This window comes from Ranitomeya variabilis, chromosome 2, assembly GCF_051348905.1.
Source record: "Ranitomeya variabilis isolate aRanVar5 chromosome 2, aRanVar5.hap1, whole genome shotgun sequence".
NCBI classification, from domain to species: Eukaryota; Metazoa; Chordata; class Amphibia; order Anura; family Dendrobatidae; genus Ranitomeya; species Ranitomeya variabilis.
Genome location: NC_135233.1, coordinates 1,002,184,115 through 1,002,204,219, shown reverse-complemented (window position 1 = coordinate 1,002,204,219; position 20,105 = coordinate 1,002,184,115). Strand labels below are relative to the sequence as shown.

Below are 20,105 nucleotides of genomic sequence, written 5' to 3'. Positions count from 1 at the left end.
ATCCTCAAATTACAAAGTGACATTTTTAGGAGTCTGGCTAAAACGCTAATTTCAATATTGGGCTAGAAAAGTTTAAAAATCGACTACACAGCCATTTTGAAATTGATTTTCAAAGTAAATACAACAGCCTCTTAAGGTCTAAGATCTAAGCACCTTGTATTGTGACATCTGAATACAGATCCACTTTAACATTTCATGAGCACAAGCCGATTATCTAGTGTTTGTAGAGAAATATAAATTAAAGGGAACCTGCCAGCAGGATTTATCACTATAAAGTAAAGGTATGGACATAATGGCGCCATTACACTGATTAAACGCATACCTTTTTTTGCAAGAAATCAGATCAGTGATTTTTTTTTTTTTAAATCATGGTTTTAAATTTTCTACTGATTACGTCTTCTGTGCATCACAAATACTCAGTGTGACCTGTAGAAACACAGAAGGCAGGCGGAGGGCCGGAGCAGAAAAAGACCCAGCCCCCCAGGCCCGCCCCGATGCACAGAAGACGTCATCAGAAGGAAATGTGAAACCGGGATTCAAAAAGAACCACTGATCGGATTCCTCCAACAAAGGTATCAGTTTAATCCGTGTAATAGCGCCGTTGTGGCCATACCTTTTCTTTATAGTGATAAATACTAGTGTCAGGTTCTCTTTAATTATTATCGTTCTTAGGATCACTCTGGGAATTGAAGGAGTACCTACCCTTTTTGCTTTTCGAATATGTGACAGGGCCTAAAATACCCAGCAGATCGGTGGGGATTTAGATCCTGATCGATCACTCAAAACACTTGTCACATGTGGGTGGTATCAGATTCTTCTCGGGTGCGTGAGCAATCTCCACCTCTGTCAGAAGGCGCTGTAAAGATGGAACACATCCCAGAGGTGGTCGGGCCAAGGAATCTCAGCGTGAGTAATCCTCGCTGCCGATACCTCCTGGTTCATACATCGCGAAGATAGGAGGAAAGCAGGAGCTGCAGATCATCATGGGAGCTAGAGAAGGGCAGTCACACTCTTTTTGACATGCAGCATCACTTGCTCCACTCAACAAAAAGAGGATCCCAAATGGGTCCTTATCAGTTAACACAGGTGAGAACATATCTGACATAAAATCAGGGACGCCAAAACTATGCCCACTCACGATGGATACCATGCCCACTCACGGTGGATACCATGCCCACTCACGGTGGATACCATGCCCACTCACGGTGGATACCATGCCCACTCACGGTGGATACCATGCCCACTCACGGTGGATATCATGCCCACTCACGGTGGATACCATGCCCACTCACGGTGGATACCATGCCCACTCACGGTGGATACCATGCCCACTCACGGTGGATGCCAATCACATATCTTGTTGGAAGGAAAACACAGTGCAAGGAGAGGATATAAGAAGGACAAAGACTGTTGTAAAATAACCAAGAAATTAGAGAACTTGGTCAGAAATCTTTTTACTATGGGCTTGGCAATGCAAAGAGACAGCCATTGTCCCATCCCTCCTTCCAATGTGCCTCTCTTTCCTAAATCCTCTTTACTCCTAGATGCTCCCATTGGGGATAAAATTACCATAGCCAAGCCCACCCAAGATGTCATTGTTTGATTATAGGTTCTTTTTGTTGATCGGAGGAAACAAGTTCATCAAAAAGTGCTGCAAAGACCATCATGATCTGCAGCTCCTGCTCTCCACACTGTATGAACCTGTAGGCAGTGAGGATTACTCACGCTGAGAATCCTTGGCCTGACCTCCTCTGGGGCGGTTTCTGAGTGCTTCACCTCTGAGACGCCTTTTACTTATGATTGGCCAGCGTCACAGAGGTGTAAATAGTACACGCCCGTTACAGCCCACGTGACGAAAGGGAAAATTTAGATAAGCTATCAGCTCATATATCTGGAACAACAAAGTCCATTTTTAGCAAAAGGGAAAAAATAGTTATTCAGATCTTCAGCCCCTATCTTAGAATGTAGCCAGTATAAAAGGTAAGAATTCATAAAATACTCCCTTTAAAGGCAACCTTTCAGCAAAAAAACCCCCAAAACATTATTTAACTGCAGACATAGTGCTAATCTGCAGGTAAATACACTTTTCAACATATCCAGGTATCCAACCTCAAATTCAGCTGTGGTGGGAAAAAATTAAGTCATATTCTCCCTATAGCTGATCACTTCCAGTCATCGGGGCGGCAAAGGGGGAAGTAATCCGTCAGTGCTCACTACTCAGTAATCAGACCCCTGTTCTATGACTGACAGGCAGCTCTGTGTCTACAGACACCGCAGAGGAGGATGTCAGTAATAGAGCAGGATGTCAGCCATGGAGCAGGATGTCAGCCATGGAGCAGGATGTCAGCCATGGAGCAGGATGTCAGCCATGGAGCAGGATGTCAGCCATGGAGCAGGATGTCAGCCATGGAGCAGGATGTCAGCCATGGAGCAGGATGTCAGCCATGGAGCAGGATGTCAGCCATGGAGCAGGATGTCAGCCATGGAGCAGGATGTCAGCCATGGAGCAGGATGTCAGCCATGGAGCAGGATGTCAGCCATGGAGCAGGATGTCAGCCATGGAGCAGGATGTCAGCCATGGAGCAGGATGTCAGCCATGGAGCAGGATGTCAGCCATGGAGCAGGATGTCAGCCATGGAGCAGGATGTCAGTCATGGAGCAGGATGTCAGCCATGGAGCAGGATTTCAGCCATGGAGCAGGATGTCAGCCATGGAGCAGGATGTCAGCCATGGAGCAGGGAGTGTGATCACACTGCACTGGTGTCGTCCCGATAAATGTAAGCAAACGAGTGTAGGGGGATTTTGACTTTGTTTTCTCCCTGCAGCCACAATTCCAATTAGGATGCCACATATTTAAAATCAGATTTAGATAGTATGGCTGCAGGGAAATATCATTTTTCTTTTTGCTTGTCTATACTGACAAGTTTCTTTAAAGTAAATGGATACACACAGGAATATATTTGAATACCTTTGGATATTCACATACAACCAACAGAGACCAGAAACGAGAGGTCAGAAGGGCCTTACTACTAACAACTTATCAGCAATGGGAACAGTCAGTAACAAAACAAATGTTGGGAGCTTTACAGGGAGAAGCTGATGCTATAGTGCAGATTTCTGATCCTGAAACAGGAGGTCAGTCCAGACTTGGGGTAAAAGTAAAAAAAAAAAAAAAAATTGTGGACTACAAACCTTACTTCAAGTTTCTCAATATCTTCTTCCTCTACTTGAAACTGGGATTTCTTAGTGTAACTGCTTGACCTTGTCACCTAGAAAAAAAAAACAGAATAAAGTTTATTACTGTAAATGTTCTATACCGAAGTTTCAGCAATGTCTTAAAGAGAAAGGGAAGGGAGAACGAGAAGAAAAAAAAGAGTATGAAGGCAAAGATCCTATAAAATACAGAGTGACCTTTATTGGTCATTCTTGTATAATCAAGAAAATATGCCATGACAGGGATTTACTCCATAATGAACTTGTGTGCAGACTGCTAACTATTTGAAACAAATGCTATAAAAACAACCCCCCCCAAAAAAGACACTCCCCTGATACACAAGATTAATTAATATAAAAAACTCTGCAATCTTCATTCACCTCAAAGTAGAATTTCTCATTAAATTGCGGATTGCTTGTCTTCTTCTTCACTTTCGTTTTCTTTTGATCATTTCTGAAAATCAAGGAGTCACAAAGCTCATCAAGATACAAAGGAAGTAGGCTTCACAAAACAATCACAAAGATGGACATTTATAGGTTTCCATCATGGTGACTGTTATTTTACCACTACTTTTTTTTTTCTGGTAAAAATGACGGAAACTTTGACAAAGACCCCAAACAAGTCTCCAATACATACTGTGTGTGTACAAAGCCTGGTTTTGCTTTTTTTTCCTAATACGTCAACATTTCTGGACCATTTATATGTCATACCCATAGACACACACACTATGGCCAGTTCCACAGGAAGCCAATGAACATAGGAGTATTTTTTTTCAAGTGCAGTAGAAACCCCAGAGAACTGGGGAAATGTCAGCTAAACACATGGAAAGCATATAAACTTAAAGGGGTACTCCCAGAGTTAAAAGTTACCCCCTACACATATTAATGATTGCTGGGACTGCCAAGAACAAAGCTCTGTAGATCCCAGTCTAGACTAGAGCCACGATGATCATGCTCCACCTCCATTGCTTTCATTGTCTTTGTGACTACTGGAAAGAGTCGAGCATCCAGCTTTCTCCAGAAGCACCATAGACAATGAAGGGAGAGGAGGTCGAGTGTGCTGCAGAGCCCTGATCTTAAGATCACTGGGGATGGACACTTTCAGACACCCACTGATCAGTAAGCTATGCCTTATCCTAAGGATAGGGAATAACTTGCACTTCTGGGAATCCATTTTAATGGTTCCCTTTCTCGGACCAATCAGGTGTGCAAATAAAACACAACTGGGTCCGTGTGCAGCTCTGAGCTCAGATGCATCGTGGATTGGTGCAGGAGCCGCCGTCATCTGGACGTGGCCTCATACTGTACAAAAAACACAGGTCTGCTCCTCCTTAGAATGGCATTTACCTAGAAGGGCCAACAAGAGACACCGAGGCATATGGATCGCAGCTCTGCCCGTTCACTAGCGGCAGCCCCTCACATTCTACAATACTGAAAAAAAAGAAGAAATATGTTCATGCCTTTAGATGGTTCCTAAAAATTACTTTATTCTGGTATTCACATACAGAGGAATAAATTAGTCTCTTTTCAAGTGTATATATAATGTATATATGCAAGATAAAAAAAATAAAAATAATTTAAAAAAATGCATTTAAAGGGCTTTTGCCACAATTAAAGAACAATTGCTTTAAAGAGGTTTTCCCATAAACAAAAGTACATTTTAATTAATAGATCGCGAAATAATAATAAGTTCCACAATTGGATGTGTTTATTTATATAAAATGTTCCTGTGCTGAGATAATCTTATACATGTGCCCCTGCTGTGTTCTGTGTAATGGCCGGGTCTGACCGTGCAGGAACATGGTCTGATCATACCACAGCTCCTGGGCAGGGGAGGAAGCAAAAGAGAGGATACAGACAGGACAGCACGGGATCACAGCATTTTGTAAGGTAAAACATTTCTCTGCCTGTTTTTAAACAATGTTTAACTACAAAGAAAGAATCATTTGCTGCTCATAAAAGTCTATGGAGAAGGGAATAGGGAGAAGCTAGAGAAAGGCAGATATTCTGCTGCAAGTTCACATGACACAACAGCTACACTTTAAAAGGTCCTGACTGCACGATGGCAGCTAGGCTCATCCTTCAGCATTTCAGAAAAAAATATACTTTAAAGGTCTGGGCCTGCCCCGGCTGTCTCTTCCCAGCGCAGGTGTATTACTATGTAAGAGGCCAGTCAGTCACAGGCAGCGGTGCTGGGAGGAGCCGGCCAGAGATGGCACTGGACTAGTGTCCTTTCTCCCTATAAATAAGTATAAAAATATATGTGGCTGCAATCATCCAGGAAAAATTTGATTCTTGCTGCTAGTAGATTGAGCAACAAGAATTGGGCAACAGGTTCCCTTCAAAAATATTTTTAAGAGGATGCACGCCAGCAGCTCCGCCAACGCTGCAGGTGGGCCAGTAAGAAGGCTTTATACAGGTCCAAACTAAAAGCAGCTAACCCACTAGGTGCCAATCTTGCTGTCTAAAATAATATACCGCAGGTGGATCGAATAACGGCATCAGGGTGAATGGAGAGTAAACTAATGGCCATTTATTCATAGTGTAAGTGCCCTGAGGTGCAATCCTGGCAGTAAAGGGGCCAGCTTTAAAGTCTGGACTCCTAAAATCACATTGTGTGACCCTTTTTGGCATTTCAGAGGGTAGAAAAATATGTAAACCACTGCCATTTCAGCACCAATAAGATACAAATTATTAGAGAATTTGTCAAGAAACCTAGTACAGGATGATCTCAAGCAGCAAGATGTAAAATATAGAGAAGCACAATGGCTGCCGATTAGGAGACGCAGCTTTGCGGTTTGCATAAGGTTTATAAAGCCGGTGAATTCATGGCATTCTTTGTCCCTGGCAGACGGGCAGAAGAGGTTAACTGTAATTTGTATTTATTCAAAGCCTCTGTACAGCCGCCTACGCTTCCTCTCTGTGCGCGGGACGGAAAAAAGGAAGTGTCCTGGTGGCTTTGAGAGCTGGTCATACTGACCACGGAGCATTGCTCACTGCACACGTGCACCGTCCGCCCAGATATACTTACTGTACCATAAGCTGCTGCACCGAGCCATTGTCAGTAATCAGCTCATTTAGCTTCAGCTCCAGGTGGACTTTTCCCTGCGAGACAGAACAATTACACGTTAGCTGCTGGGAGGCTGCGAACACCGGCATCTTACAGCTCATGAGTCACAGGGAAAGGACACGTGATGGGGACAGAGGGGAGAAGGAAAATGCATTAACGGGAAAGGATCGAGGGCACAACTGCACGGCCGGGGGAACAGATATTTCAGATTTCAACCCTTTCATTGCATTGCAAAAAAGCAAAATTAGTATACGACTGATACAACTGTTCTGGTTCATTACTACGAGTATCTGCAGGCTTCCAGAGCACAATGGACCCATCATCAGCCAAGTTTACTAAGGTTCTGACCTATACAGGACCAGTCAAAAGTCTGGACACATTTCTCAACGTAATGGTTTCTCTTGTTATTATTGGAATGTGCAGATTGAAGATTCAGACTGAAGGCAGCAAAACCATAAAGAACCACATATGGAAACAAGGAGTAAAGAAACATGGTCGAAACAAAACGGAGTATGTGTTACATTTTATATTCTTCAAAAGTAACCCCCTTTAACTCAGATAACAGCTCTACACACCCATGGCGTTGTCTCAAGTAGCTTCATCGGGTCATCCCCTGGAATGGCTTCCTAAGAACAGGTATGCCTCATCAAGAGGTACATTTGTAGAATCGCCGATCTTCAGAAAGTGTCTGAGACAATCTGCTGTGTTTTGCAGAGCTAGTGTTGGCACACATCTCCATACAGTACTGAGCCCTATTCCACAACGCTTCTAAAGCCAGAATATGGCAAGAACCACTCAACTAAGTAAAGAGAAACAAGAGCCCACCATTGCTTTAAGACATAAAGCTCAGTAAATCTCCAAAATTGCTAGAACCTTGAAGGTTTCCACTGCAATCATAAGAACCATCAATCGCGAAGGTGAAACTGGCTCTCATGGAGACCGCCACAGGAATGGAAGATGAAAAATTACTACTTCTGCCTCAGAAACCCCAAATTGACAGCACTTCAATTCCAGGTGATGACTTGATGAAGATGCTTGAGAGGATGGCAAGTGGGTGTAATGCTCTCATCAAAGTAAAAGGGGGTACTTTGAGGTTTACCGTATTATATATTCCGGTGTGTTTCTTTAATTCTTGTTTCCATATGTGTTTTGCTACTTTCAGACTTAATCTACAATGTGCACATTCCAATAAAAGCAAAGTAAACCAATGTATGAACGGGTGTGTTCACACTTTGCCTGGTACTCTATGTATTTAACATAGATTTATCTGGATAACTTGTTACATTATTCCTTTTGCTTTACATCCTATTTTAGCACTGCTTTCCCGCACAGGTATACCATACTTTCAATGGAATTAACATATTTGTGTTTCCACCTTTTAGTCATTTTATATAAAAGACCTAAAGCGGTGTATGGGAACTATGACTACGCAATAAAATCCTATTAGGGTAAGTATCATTTTACAGATAAACATGCAGCATGCTCAGACTTTACTTTTTTATGCTTTTCTAGGTACTGTATTTTGCAGATTTTTTTTCTGAAAAACCTCTAAAAAAACCCTATACTAAAATAGGCTCACAATGTGATTCCCCCTCTCAGATACAAATTGGTTCCAAATTCAAAGGAAGACAATTACGTCCTAAGGACATTTTATGTAGTGCTGTAACCTGGAGGAGACTCATATAAGAAGGATAAAGCATCGCACCACAAAGAACACCAGTAAAACAACCACTTTACTGTATATTCATGACCAAATGATGAATACGTGTGCGCGTCTGATCACATACAAACAGCTGTACCAACCACATGTCAAGATCATTCAATTTAGTGATATAAAAAATTCCTGTTCTCCATCCATTGTACCATCGTGCACTAATCGTTACCAAGCCTACTGATCGCAATGAGCTTATGATGATCACAGACCACCCTTTATCGTGTATCCTAGGAAATGTAGTGGTAAAGGACCCCCAGTTGGTAACGTTTCACATGGGGGAGTAGAGTATAAAATATTAGACCGTCATGTAAAAGTTCACCAGTATAGGGCAGCGCAACAGCAAGTGCGGCAACAGCAAGCGCGGCAACAGCAAATGCGGCAACAGCAAGCGCGGCAACAGCAAACGCGGCAACAGCAAACGCGGCAACCGCAAGCGCGGCAACCGCAAGCGCGGCAGCAGCAAGCGCGGCAGCAGCAAGCGCGACAACAGCAAGCGCGGCAGCAGCAGCTCTAACCTGTTTCTTTGTTGCAGATCAAATGTTTTTTTGTTTTTTTTTATTGTCTTTGGCTCAATCTCGAGCCACAGTGAAAGCAGTAAAAACAAAAAAAAGAATTGATCAACAACAAAGAAGCAGACTGCAGTTGCTGCATGTGTTTTTTATGGCAAAATGCTGGTAAAATTTTACTCCAATACTTTATACTCTACACCCCATGTAAAAGGTCACCAACCGGGGGGAACCTTTACAACTATATACGCTAATAGGATACATGAAAACTTATTTAGGATGACCTAAAAATGTATGTTAGTTGTAGGTAAAACTCCTTGTGCAAAATAGACATTTGCAGACTAGACATGAGGACAGAAAGAGGAGAAGCTCAAAAGAGGATGAAAAAGCAGATTATTATTGCTACATATTAATACATGTCCATATCACTGATCGACTATCACTTTTACCAAATTGTTTCCCAAATTGACAGAAAATGAACCATTGTTTATCCCTCAGGATCACTGGATGTCCCAGCAGTAAGTTCTTCAGAAATCAGCAAGTCCCTGAGAAAACAATCTTTAAATGGATGAGCTCATCTTCATTCTTCAAGAGGCAAGGCTTTAATACTAGAGGTCAAGGCCATGGTGAATTTGGGTACACCTTGACGCTGATGGGATGGCTTTTACGTTTTAAAAAATAAATAAATAAAAAAATAACGGTGTTTACGAAGTACTCTATTTATGTGCACTACTGCTTTTATTTACAGCAGGTCAGATGTTCATTTTTTACTTTTGTCTGTTTAGTGGCCAGTGTGAACATGCTCCTATTTTGCATGCATACCAACTTATACTCCAATTCATTTTTTTTCGGGTTTAGTTTCAGGTTTCCACACTTAGTGTAGGTAATGGTGTGGCCTCCCTTTCTTTGAGCTGGACATTACATTTATATAGCTTCCCATTTGCTGTGTGTCCATGTTCAGGACCCAGTCTTGCTCAGCCCTTTTTCACACTGTCGCCACCATGACGCATAGTAAGGTTTTAATTCTAGAGGTTAGGACCATCCTGAATTTAGGTACACCTTGACGCTGGTGAGATGGCTTTTACACTTTTTTTTTATTTTTTAATCAAAACCGGTGTTTACTATGTACCCCATTTATTTATATGCACTATTGCTTTTACTTTTTTACTTATAGCAGGGTAGTTGCTCATTTTGCTTCTGTGTTAGGTTTTGTTCATTCTTCTAGAGCACGCAGCTTCTCCACCTCCCGGCTTCCTGTTTATTGGGGGTGATGTGCTCCTGCAGACTGATACTTTACCGTCAGCACAGGTCGTTTTGCCTCTGCGTCACACTAGTGTTGGGACACTGAAGCAGGCCTGATCCCCCAAGCTTTAGAGAGACGTTTGCAAGCTGAATAGAAAACAGCTTGTATGTGCGCGATTCTTACCTAAAAAAAATGGCCACTCTGATGGGCAAACTAGGCAATGAGCAATAAACTACATAATAAAAAATACTCTTCTTTTTTTTTTTTTTAAAGCTTCCAATTTAAGAAACTTGTTGTCCAAAGGGGATTCCTAAAAACCAGAAGGGATGGAAGTCATCGATCTACATGAACACAGATGGTGCTGTAACTGTATCTATGCTCATCAAACTATGGTCTTATGCTGAAAATCCAGATTGGTTGCCTCAATAAGTCATGTGCGCCGCACACCGATGAATACACTTGTGCCGCTATGTGATGTACTGTCTGTTCTTATCATAGGATCATCTAAACTTGTGAGAAAAGTATTTGCGAGGTCATTCTTGACTTATCTCTGCACGTACAAGGGCTGTTAGACTAAAGGTCCTCCTAGATATTAGATAAAAGTTGGCCGAAATCCTTACTTTCGGCAGAAGCAGTCACCCATCTGAGGTATACGGGGGCCTCCAATGGCTTCAGCCAAATTTGCTCTAATTGTATTTCAACTCCTGATCAATTTCTTCATTTATTGGAAGAGCTATGCCGCCATGAAGACGCATGCTGGGAGGAGGTGGTCGGGAGCGGCAGCTGTCGGCGTAGAGCGAGTGTGACTGACAGCCATGTAAGCTCAGAGAGGTGGCCATATTTCCCCACCATACAGTTCTGCATGTCTAATAGTGAATTAAACTCTACGATACCTGTATCACCAAGAAAAATGAAAGCTTGGAAATAGCAAGAATAACCAATATATCGTTCAGCACCGATCGTTACTTTTATCAGGTGCAGAGATAATACACAAGAAATCGCTCGTATTATTAAGGATTATCCTCATTTTTATGGTCAGATTAAACAAAGTATATAACGACTGTCGACCCAGCCTTACAGGGTAGAGTTAAAGGTGTTTCCACCTATGGTGACAATTATTACTCTTACTTAAATGCATGTAGTTTTGGCTAAAAGTTATATTTGTAATTTGGTTTCATTAAAAATGTCGCCTGCTTTGGCTTCTCCAGCCTCCGAGCTGCACTGTCTATTGCTGGCTGCACAATGGGTTAACTGAACATCCACCAGTGAGCTCCTTCTGCTTAAATGGGAGGATTTGTAAGCGTTTTTCCTCTTTTCTTAGATCCTCTCAGCTGATTTATGACCACAGACCACATCAAACGTTGAATGTAAAAAATTTTTTTAATGAAACTGAACTGCAGAAATTAATTTTAGCCCAAAATACAAGCATTTAAGTAAGAAAGAAGATGTGTGACCCCCTAAGTAAACAATAAGGAGAGTTAGAATAGATTGTGACCAAGTCCAGTCTGCAGGAGGTGGAATATGGAGCCAGGTGTAAGGTCAGACAGAACTACAGTAACCCATAGTAAGAGGAGACAGAACTGAAGCGCCCAACAAGCCGTGGCACAAAGACAGGACAGAGCCAGATACAAGCCCGGGCATGTCTGTGAGATGGGAGCAAACACCAGCGGACGTTTCCTGGTACAAGCCAACCCCCCAGCGTCCATATTATCTGTCTACTTAGTGAAATACAAGCCGGCAAGGCAATGGATCGGATGCCGAATAATCTGCATTGTAGCAGTTCCCATGGCAGGGACATAACACTGTTATCACCACTATGTCTCGCTATTTTGTCATTTTCGGGGCAGCTTCGCTGGTGATCTCACTGAGGTGGGCTGGTGCGCCCATGCACATTACACTAATATTGCCTGCGCTCGTCAATAGTGATGGGTTCAGCCTACACTCTAATGTATATGGGGGCACTGGTCAACTGATTGTTGGGGAAGATGTTAAAGGAAACCGGTCATGTGAAAAATAAAAAGCTATTAACCAATAGATATGGGGTTAATCTGCAGGCTATTACCGTTTTAAAGCTGCTTTGAGAGCCCCGATGCCGGGAGGAAATGATCTTCAGTGCTCCTGGAGGCCTTGAGCTTTTATTCAGAGAGGGGCAGCTTCAGTCACCGTTCAACACATTGTGAGTGGAGGCTGTAACCAAGCCTCTGGCACTGACTGAAAGCCGGCTCAGCAGTGGTCACACCTCTATGACTGAAAGCTGGCTCAGCAGTGGTCACACCCCTATAACTGAAAGCCGGCTCAGCAGTGGTCACACCTCTATAACTGAAAGCCGACACCTCAGAGTCTCATAGAGAGCACAGGAGCGCTTGGCCCAATGAACGGCCCGATGTATAGGAGGGTCCGGCAAAAAGAACTGTTCATCTGACAGACATCAAATGATTATGGGACCCTTAACCCACCAATATTAGGTCTGACCATATATATGGGGGCCTCCCGACTGTCATGTGATTTAAAGCGAATGCTCGGGATTATAACAGAATGGTCGACTCTCTTCCCAAAAACAGCAGGACTTATCTACAGGCCATACCTGGTATTGCAGCTCAGTGCTATTACCGTAAATGTGGATTAGGTGAAATACCAGAAATAGCCCACAAAAAAAAAGCGCAATCCCTTCCCGTTAACTATACAGACGCCAAATTGTACCTTTAGGGTTCAAGTTTAGCTGTGGGGGAGGGGGTACTGAAGCAATACACGACCTGTGTTCTTTTTATGCTGAACTATATATAAAAATTAATTTATTCTAGTTTAAAAAAGCGAATGTTCTTCCTTGCTGAGCACATCCCACGTCCCTTATGCTTCTGTTTCTTTCACTTGCAAACAGCAGAAGCAGGAAGGCAGATCTCCGGCTGAAGAACACAACAGAATGATATTTCCATAAAAAATAAAATGACTCCGGCACAGAATGTGACTTTATGTGACGTTACCTGGACTTCAGAATTAGAATCTATGGGTTGGAGAGGAAACCAGGGTTCTTTGCCGTAGTACATGCACAAATCCTCTTTTTTAATGGCGACCTTTCCTGTGGGAAAACAAAATGAAAAAGTTCAATAACTATCCATAGTGAAATATACGGTTCACGATAAAAAAAAATAAATAAAATGAATTTAGAATTACAATAAGGGTCGGTCAATGGCAGGGTCACTGTAGTAGAGAAATGTCGCATCGGTGGGTGCAAGGCCCTAATAACCCGGCAATTACAGCATTTACTGTGGCATTGCTATGATTTTCTAGCAATCTGTTCCCACAAATCATAAAAGGCACATGCACAGGAGCGTTTAAATTGGACGAGTGTCATCTGTGGTTTTGAAGCATAGCACTTGTACCCATGTTATTCCATGAGGCTGTGCACATGTCCGATTTCACACCTGGATCACACTCCGATCACCCCCGATCACCCCCCCCAATCACACACCCCGATCACACACCCCGATCACACACCCCGATCACACACCCCGATCACCCCCCCGATCATACTTCGATCAGCCCCCCGATCACACACCCCGATCACACACCCCGATCACACACCCCGATCACACACCCCGATCACACACCCCGATCACACTTCGATCACCCCCCCGATCATACTTCGATCAGCCCCCCGATCACACACCCCGATCACACACCCCGATCACACACTCCGATCACACCCCCCCGATCACACCCCCCCGATCACACACCTCGCTCACACACCCCGATCACACACCCCGATTCCACACCTCGCTCACACACCCCAATCACACACCTCGATCACACACCCCGATCACACACCCCGATCACACACCCCGATCACACACCCCGATCACACACCCCGATCACGCACCCCGATCACGCACCCCGATCACACACCCCGATCACACACCCCGATCACACTCCGATCACACACTCCGATCACACACCCCCGATCACACACCCCGATCACACACCCCGATCACGCACCCCGATCACGCACCTCGATCACGCACCTCGATCACACACCCCGATCACACACCCCGATCACACACCCCGATCACATACCTCGATCACACACCCCGATCACACACCTCGATCACACACCCCGATCACACACCTCGATCACACACCCCGATCACACACCCCGATCACACACCCCGATCACACACCCCGATCACACACCTCGATCACACACCTCGATCACACACCCCGATCACACACCCCGATCACACACCTCGATCACACACCCCGATCACACACCTCGATCACACACCCCGATCACACACCCCGATCACACACCCCGATCACACACCTCGATCACACACCTCGATCACACACCTCGATCACACACCTCGATCACACACCTCGATCACACACCCCGATCACACACCCCGATCACACACCTCGATCACACACCTCGATCACACACCTCGATCACACACCTCGATCACACACCCCGATCACACACCCCGATCACACACCCCGATCACACACCCCGATCACACTCCTTTGTTCTCTCAGAGATAAGCCGCCGGCTGAGATTTCCTATGAAAAACAATCGTGGATCTTTTTCTCACAGGTTTGAGTAGTGTCGTTCCTCTGATATTCCGGCTATCAATGTATTAATAAAATAGCAACTGAATGTAACCAGCTAGGGGTATGTGGCGAGTAAATTGAAACTTTATCCATACATTTCCAGGAGGAACAACAGAGGAAAAGCACAACACTGGTAGTAAAACATCCTCCAGGATCGGGAATACAAGTCTTTACCACAACAGACCACGTCAGGACAGATCATGTCTGAAACCCGCCACTCGGTTTGGGGCCAGTAAACCACCGCTTATCCGGCATCTGGGTGAAGTTTTCCAAACGTGATCATGTTAAAACTGGCGGTTTCAGTGTTAGCCAGTAAAAAAAAAAAGGGGGCGAGAAATGACCCAAAATAAGCCCAGGACCAACCCAACGTCCAGATTTATCGGCACATGAGCAGTGAGGACGAGGGCAGCACAGCCCACCGATTGCACATGTCTGTTTTCACATGTGCAAGGTTGGAAAGGTAAAACGGCAGCAGTGCAAGGCGTGAGGGTGTTTATTAAGGCTCATGTAGCAAACGTTACCTATACAACTATCCCCCCAGCGCACCAGCGACTTAACGTCACAAGGACAATGCAGGATTGGGACAAACGGGTCATGTAAGAATTGCCCACGCCACGGAAATCATTATGAGATGGATTCATTGATGGGGATGGAGCCCTGAACTTCCTGGCAGCTGCAAACAAGCCTGACGGGAAAACACTTGAAAGTCTACACCACAAAACCACTGCCCAGGTTTAAGAGCAGATAGAGCGCAGCCCGCAAATCCTTTCCTCTTCCTCATTAGCCATCTCACAGCCTGGAATACAGATCGCTCCAGCAGTCGGGGCATCTGCTGATGCCAAAAAATCAGTAACATTATGTAAATTAAGTAAAAGTAGGAAAGTTCGTCATGTAATCACTGCCTTTTCCACCTTCGTTCAGCATCCAGGGGAAAGATAAAGGTATCCGAAGTGCAACACACCTCAGATCCAAACCAAAAATGTCAATCTGGATGAAGACAAGGCTGGTAAATGTCCTATTACTACATATGGATGTCGCACATGACCTTCTGTCAGCAGGGGTGAGACACGCTTGTCCACATACAGCCATTCATCTGAAGTCACAATATCTCCAGGAGATAACTCCTTTAAAGCAGATCTGAAGCCAGCTTTCTCAATACATACACTATTAGATACGGTATATCTTAGATCTGATGAGGCCGGTGTACTTATTCGTAAAAGCCATGTAAAAATGGCTACTGCCTGTTAACAGCTCCTCAGTGTCCCTCCTCCCTGCTGAGGTCTCACACTGCTCAGCACAAGCTGTAGCTGTCAGTCAGGCTGGGTGGGCAGAGACTGAACACACTTGGACTCCTGAGCTTTCCCACTCTGTAGCTGGATGTGGATTTGCAGTAACTTCATCCGGTCTAACAGATCTGTTTAATAGTCTATGCAGTGTGCGTCGTGAAATCTGGTGACAGATCCGCTTTAAATGAAAGCTTCAGATCTACTTTTAGCCAATGCCGCCACAGAACTTACCTACAAGATAAGATTCAGAAAGGAATTAACACGAGTATGTCGGAACAAAATGGTGTGCAAACTAAGGGTCCATTCACAAGGAAAGATTATCGTGAACAAGCTTTCCTGGTTTCTGACAATCTTGTGGTGTGAACAGGCTGCTGATTGCCCAATGATCGAGCAAAACGCTCGTTTGTCAGGTGAAACAATTGTGCTGCACACAACATCATCACTTCCGTCATTCTGCGTAACCAGGATCTGTGCTCCCGAGAACAGTGGCAGCCTGTGGTGCTGAACGATCGGCTATGTTCACACAGTTTATTTGAGAAGTTCTTTGGAGCACATAAGTGTCCAAAATCCTCCTCAAAAACTGCTTAAAAAAACACTTGGAAAACTACATCATTGTGTATGTAGGAACCCTTTTTTGCTGATCATATGGGGATTTTTCTTGAGTGTTTTTTTTTTCCTTCAAAGGTTTTGAAAAACCCTTGTAGGGAAGAAAGAAAAACAAAAAAAATGCATGTCCTTCTTTGAAGCAGATCTTGATGGAATCTGCCCCAAATTAAGCTCTATCCAATCAAAAGTCAGCAAAGACAGGTAAGAAACCCCCTCTGTAACTTATCAAAAATGCTTCAAGAAATGCTCCAGGAAAGGGAAAACTCCTCCAAAAATGAAGACAGAGTCCTGAAGCTGCTTCCACATGAAATCAAGGAGCTGCTTGGTCACTGCAAGGGTGCCCCTAGCACTTCATTAGCATATTGGAATAAAGGAGTATTTTGTGTAAATACTGAGGTGGGCATGGCTATGACCGCCTGTCAAATTCAGCAAAAGTGACAGCGTTTCTTACAGCAGAAATGCTACTCCAGTCGAAAACTGGAGTAGTATTTCTGGTGCTTCACATGCCACTGAGAAAAAGCACCGGAATCATTAAGTGGTGCGAATTTAGAGCATCCTAAAGCACCGAGTCCTTCATTAAGCCTTACTCCAGTCTTAAAGGGAATCGGTCAGCAGGTTTATGCAATATAATCTAAAGACAGCACGAGGTAGAGGGTAAAACACACATTACAGTGCTGTCTCTCTTATCAGGCTCTGTGCTGTTGTTTACTTGCAATGACTGTTTGAGCACCAGGAGCTTATCATTGCTCGCACACAGAACTGCATGCCTCTTGGTCTGACGCCGCCCCTTTGTGAGATTAGCAGCTCACTGTCTATAGAGATTGTACATACAAATAGAATCCAAAAATATGCCCCAAAGCTAACACATAGTAGGGGACATATAGCAATAACCACTATTATCAATGTGCTTGTTTAGAAAAATAACAATTTATTGACAATATATTTAAAAAACACATGTATATAAAATTCACAAAATTCTACAAGGTGCCTTTTCGTGCAGTATCAGTCACTGCAGATATAATGTCAACAACAAGTGTGCAAATAGTTTTAGCTGGATAGTGTCCAATCATAAACAGCAGGTTTATCCACCATGGAAGTATATGGATTAAATTGCCACACTACCTGGTCTAATTTGAGGCAAGATGCCAGAAAAACAAAAGGTACAAGTGCCTATGTTAAATGAATAATAAAGACCATAACATAACGTAGTGCAGGTAAAAGTTTGTAAAGAGTGCAGATTTACCTATAGCAGTAAGTGTTCGGTATAGCAGGAGCTTTGGATCATTATCTGTACCCGGTTATAAATGTGTAATATAACAGAGTATTTTTTAGATGGTAATTCAGAATGGCAAATCTGTATTTCTCTATCCCTGAAAAAAATGCATCTGCAGCTAATTCTTACAATATCTACGATAGGAAAAGCTAAACAAACACAAAAAAGGAACTTTTTGTAAGACACATCCGGGGGTGGTCCCCACAAATGTTCAGATGACATATTCAAAACTACCATGGCATTAAAGCCTTATACTGACACTGGCCCATCATAGAGATTTCCCCCGGCAGGTGGCGAGTCCTGGATGGACAGTCCAACAGGTCCATATTGTAAAGACAGATCTGATAGGGGCATTTACGATAACTGAGAGCTGGTGAGAACACTCGCTTCATGAGTATCTGGCCGTGTTCACAGGCTGCCGAATCAGCACTGCTCATTGCTTACTTTGGTCTGTACTCAAAACAGCGCGTATCGGTAAAAGCCCAACAATCGGCGGTAGTATTGTGCTGCCGGTCATTCTATGTACAGGGATTGTTACAGGAATCATCCCCACCAGTGATGAGCGGACGCTCGGATAAAGTGGTACCAGAACACGCGTGGGTGTACAACAATGTACACTGTACATCCGGCAGGGGCAGGTTTCAGCTACTCAGTAGGGGGGCCAGGTGTCGGACCCCCATAGATCTCAAATTGAAGAATAGGTCATCAATTCCTTAATCCCAGACCGCCCCCTTAAGTAATATAGGTAAATACGGCATATCTGCCAGCTCCTTAGTAACTTGTCTTTTAATACTTTCCCTACTTTTTGGAGGCTGTCCTGCAGCATTGGGGCATGGGAAACTGCAATGCTGAAAACATTTTAGTAATTACGTTTTAGCATCTGTCTGAGTGAATGAGGCTCTGCTAGTGATAATTATTATTTATTCATTGTTTATATAGCGGTATCATTCATGCCACAGCACTTTACAGACATCAGCGCTGTCCACAATGGGGCTCACAATCTACATTTCCTATCAGTATGTTTTTGGATGTGGGATGAAACTGGAGAACCTGGAGGAAATCCACGCAAACACGGGGAGGACATAAAAATTTCTGGCAGACATTGTCCTCAGTGGGATTCGAATCCAGGACTCTAGTGCTGAAAAACAGTGCTAACTACTGAGCCACCGTGCTCCCCATTATCAGATACAGAGCATTGCATGCCATAGGTGCAGGACAGTCTCCAAAGAGTAGGTAAGGTTTTAAAAGACAAGTTATTAAGGAGCTGAAAGATATGCCATATTTACCTAACTTTCCATACAAGCCTATCTTCCTTAAAGGGATGGACTGGGACTAAGGAATTGATGACCTATTCATCAATACGAGATCTACGGGGTCCAACACATGCCCCCCTACCGAGCAGCTGAAACCTCCAGAAGACGCAGGAGCCGATTTCAGCGGATTGGTGGTGGTCCAACAGCTGGGAGACCCACCGATCTGATACTGACGACCTATCCTGTCGAGAGGCCATCGATTGTTTGGTCCTGGACAACCCCTTTAACCTATGCTGACCTTGGAGACAATTGCCTGTCATTTCTCACCTATTCGAAGATCTCGTTGTAAAAGACTTTTATCGTAGATGTAAAAGGACAAATTGTGGAATGTTCTTGGGATTTCAAAGTAAAAATCTTCACCATAAAACGGACTGCAGAAAAAGAAACAAAGACCAAATTACAAAAAACAAAAAAAGTTCTCAGAAAGAGGACAGGACAAGTGAAACAACAGATGACGACTACAACCAATTACCGTAATTCATTAAAAGGGGTTTTCCCACAAAGTACATTTTAATTAGTAGATCTTGGATTAAAAAGTTCCACAACTTGATGTGTTAAAAAAAAAAATGTTCCTGTGCTGAGATAATCTTATAAAGGTGCCCCTACTGTGTACTGTGTAATGGCCGTGTCTGACCGTGCAGGAACATGGTCTGATCATACCACAGCTCCTGGGCAGGGAGGACACACAAGGGAGTATACAGGCAGGACCGCCATGGGATCACAGCTGATTCTGTGAGGTAAAACATTGCCTAAAAACAGGCAGCAAATTATTTTACATCACAAAAAGAATCAGCCGTGTTCCCATACTGTCCTGTCTGTATACTCTCTTTTGCCGTGTTTTGATCAGACCATGTCCCTGTCAGGTTTTTCTTTTGCATGTTTCCACCATTATGGGCCCATTTAAAAACTACGTTAAAATAGTAGACTACCCCTTAAATCCCCATTGTTGAGGTCACATACAGCGTTGTTATTACTCCACATTTGACAACAATTTAATAATTATTACGGTCTCAAATGTAAAGAAATTTAACACGTTCATGGCCTTCCTAAAAACACTGTAATTAGTGAAAGAAATTGACACAGAGAACCCACGTCAGCAGAATACCAACCGGATTCAGGGTTTGTGCAACATTCATCTACTGAAGAAGCCAGGAGAGGAAATGATGCAAAAACCTGAGACTAACTGCAGTGGTTCGTACATTGCAGCTTCCCATGTAATTGTGGCTTCGTTTCATGTCATATTAACATCTGATCAGTTCTAGAATAAAAGTGATATTTT

At 43.6% G+C, this 20,105-nt stretch overlaps 1 protein-coding gene and 1 long non-coding RNA gene across 2 annotated transcripts in view; one reads left to right on the top strand and one right to left on the bottom strand.

The window, feature by feature from the left end:
- LOC143808479 (uncharacterized) overlaps positions 1-9,086 on the top strand; it is a 67,768-nt gene extending 58,682 nt beyond the window's left edge. Inside the window, exons 2-3 of the long non-coding RNA XR_013221965.1 lie at positions 7,666-7,731; positions 9,002-9,086. This is a non-coding gene — a long non-coding RNA (uncharacterized LOC143808479). The remainder of the gene's footprint in view (positions 1-7,665; positions 7,732-9,001) is intronic.
- RASA2 (RAS p21 protein activator 2) overlaps positions 1-20,105 on the bottom strand; it is a 145,897-nt gene that overhangs the window by 46,865 nt on the left and 78,927 nt on the right. Inside the window, exons 3-8 of the mRNA XM_077291194.1 lie at positions 19,094-19,197; positions 12,728-12,822; positions 6,245-6,318; positions 4,561-4,644; positions 3,595-3,667; positions 3,193-3,269 (exon numbers count right to left, since the gene is read on the bottom strand). Coding sequence (XP_077147309.1) covers positions 3,193-3,269; positions 3,595-3,667; positions 4,561-4,644; positions 6,245-6,318; positions 12,728-12,822; positions 19,094-19,197 — 507 coding nt within the window. The remainder of the gene's footprint in view (positions 1-3,192; positions 3,270-3,594; positions 3,668-4,560; positions 4,645-6,244; positions 6,319-12,727; positions 12,823-19,093; positions 19,198-20,105) is intronic.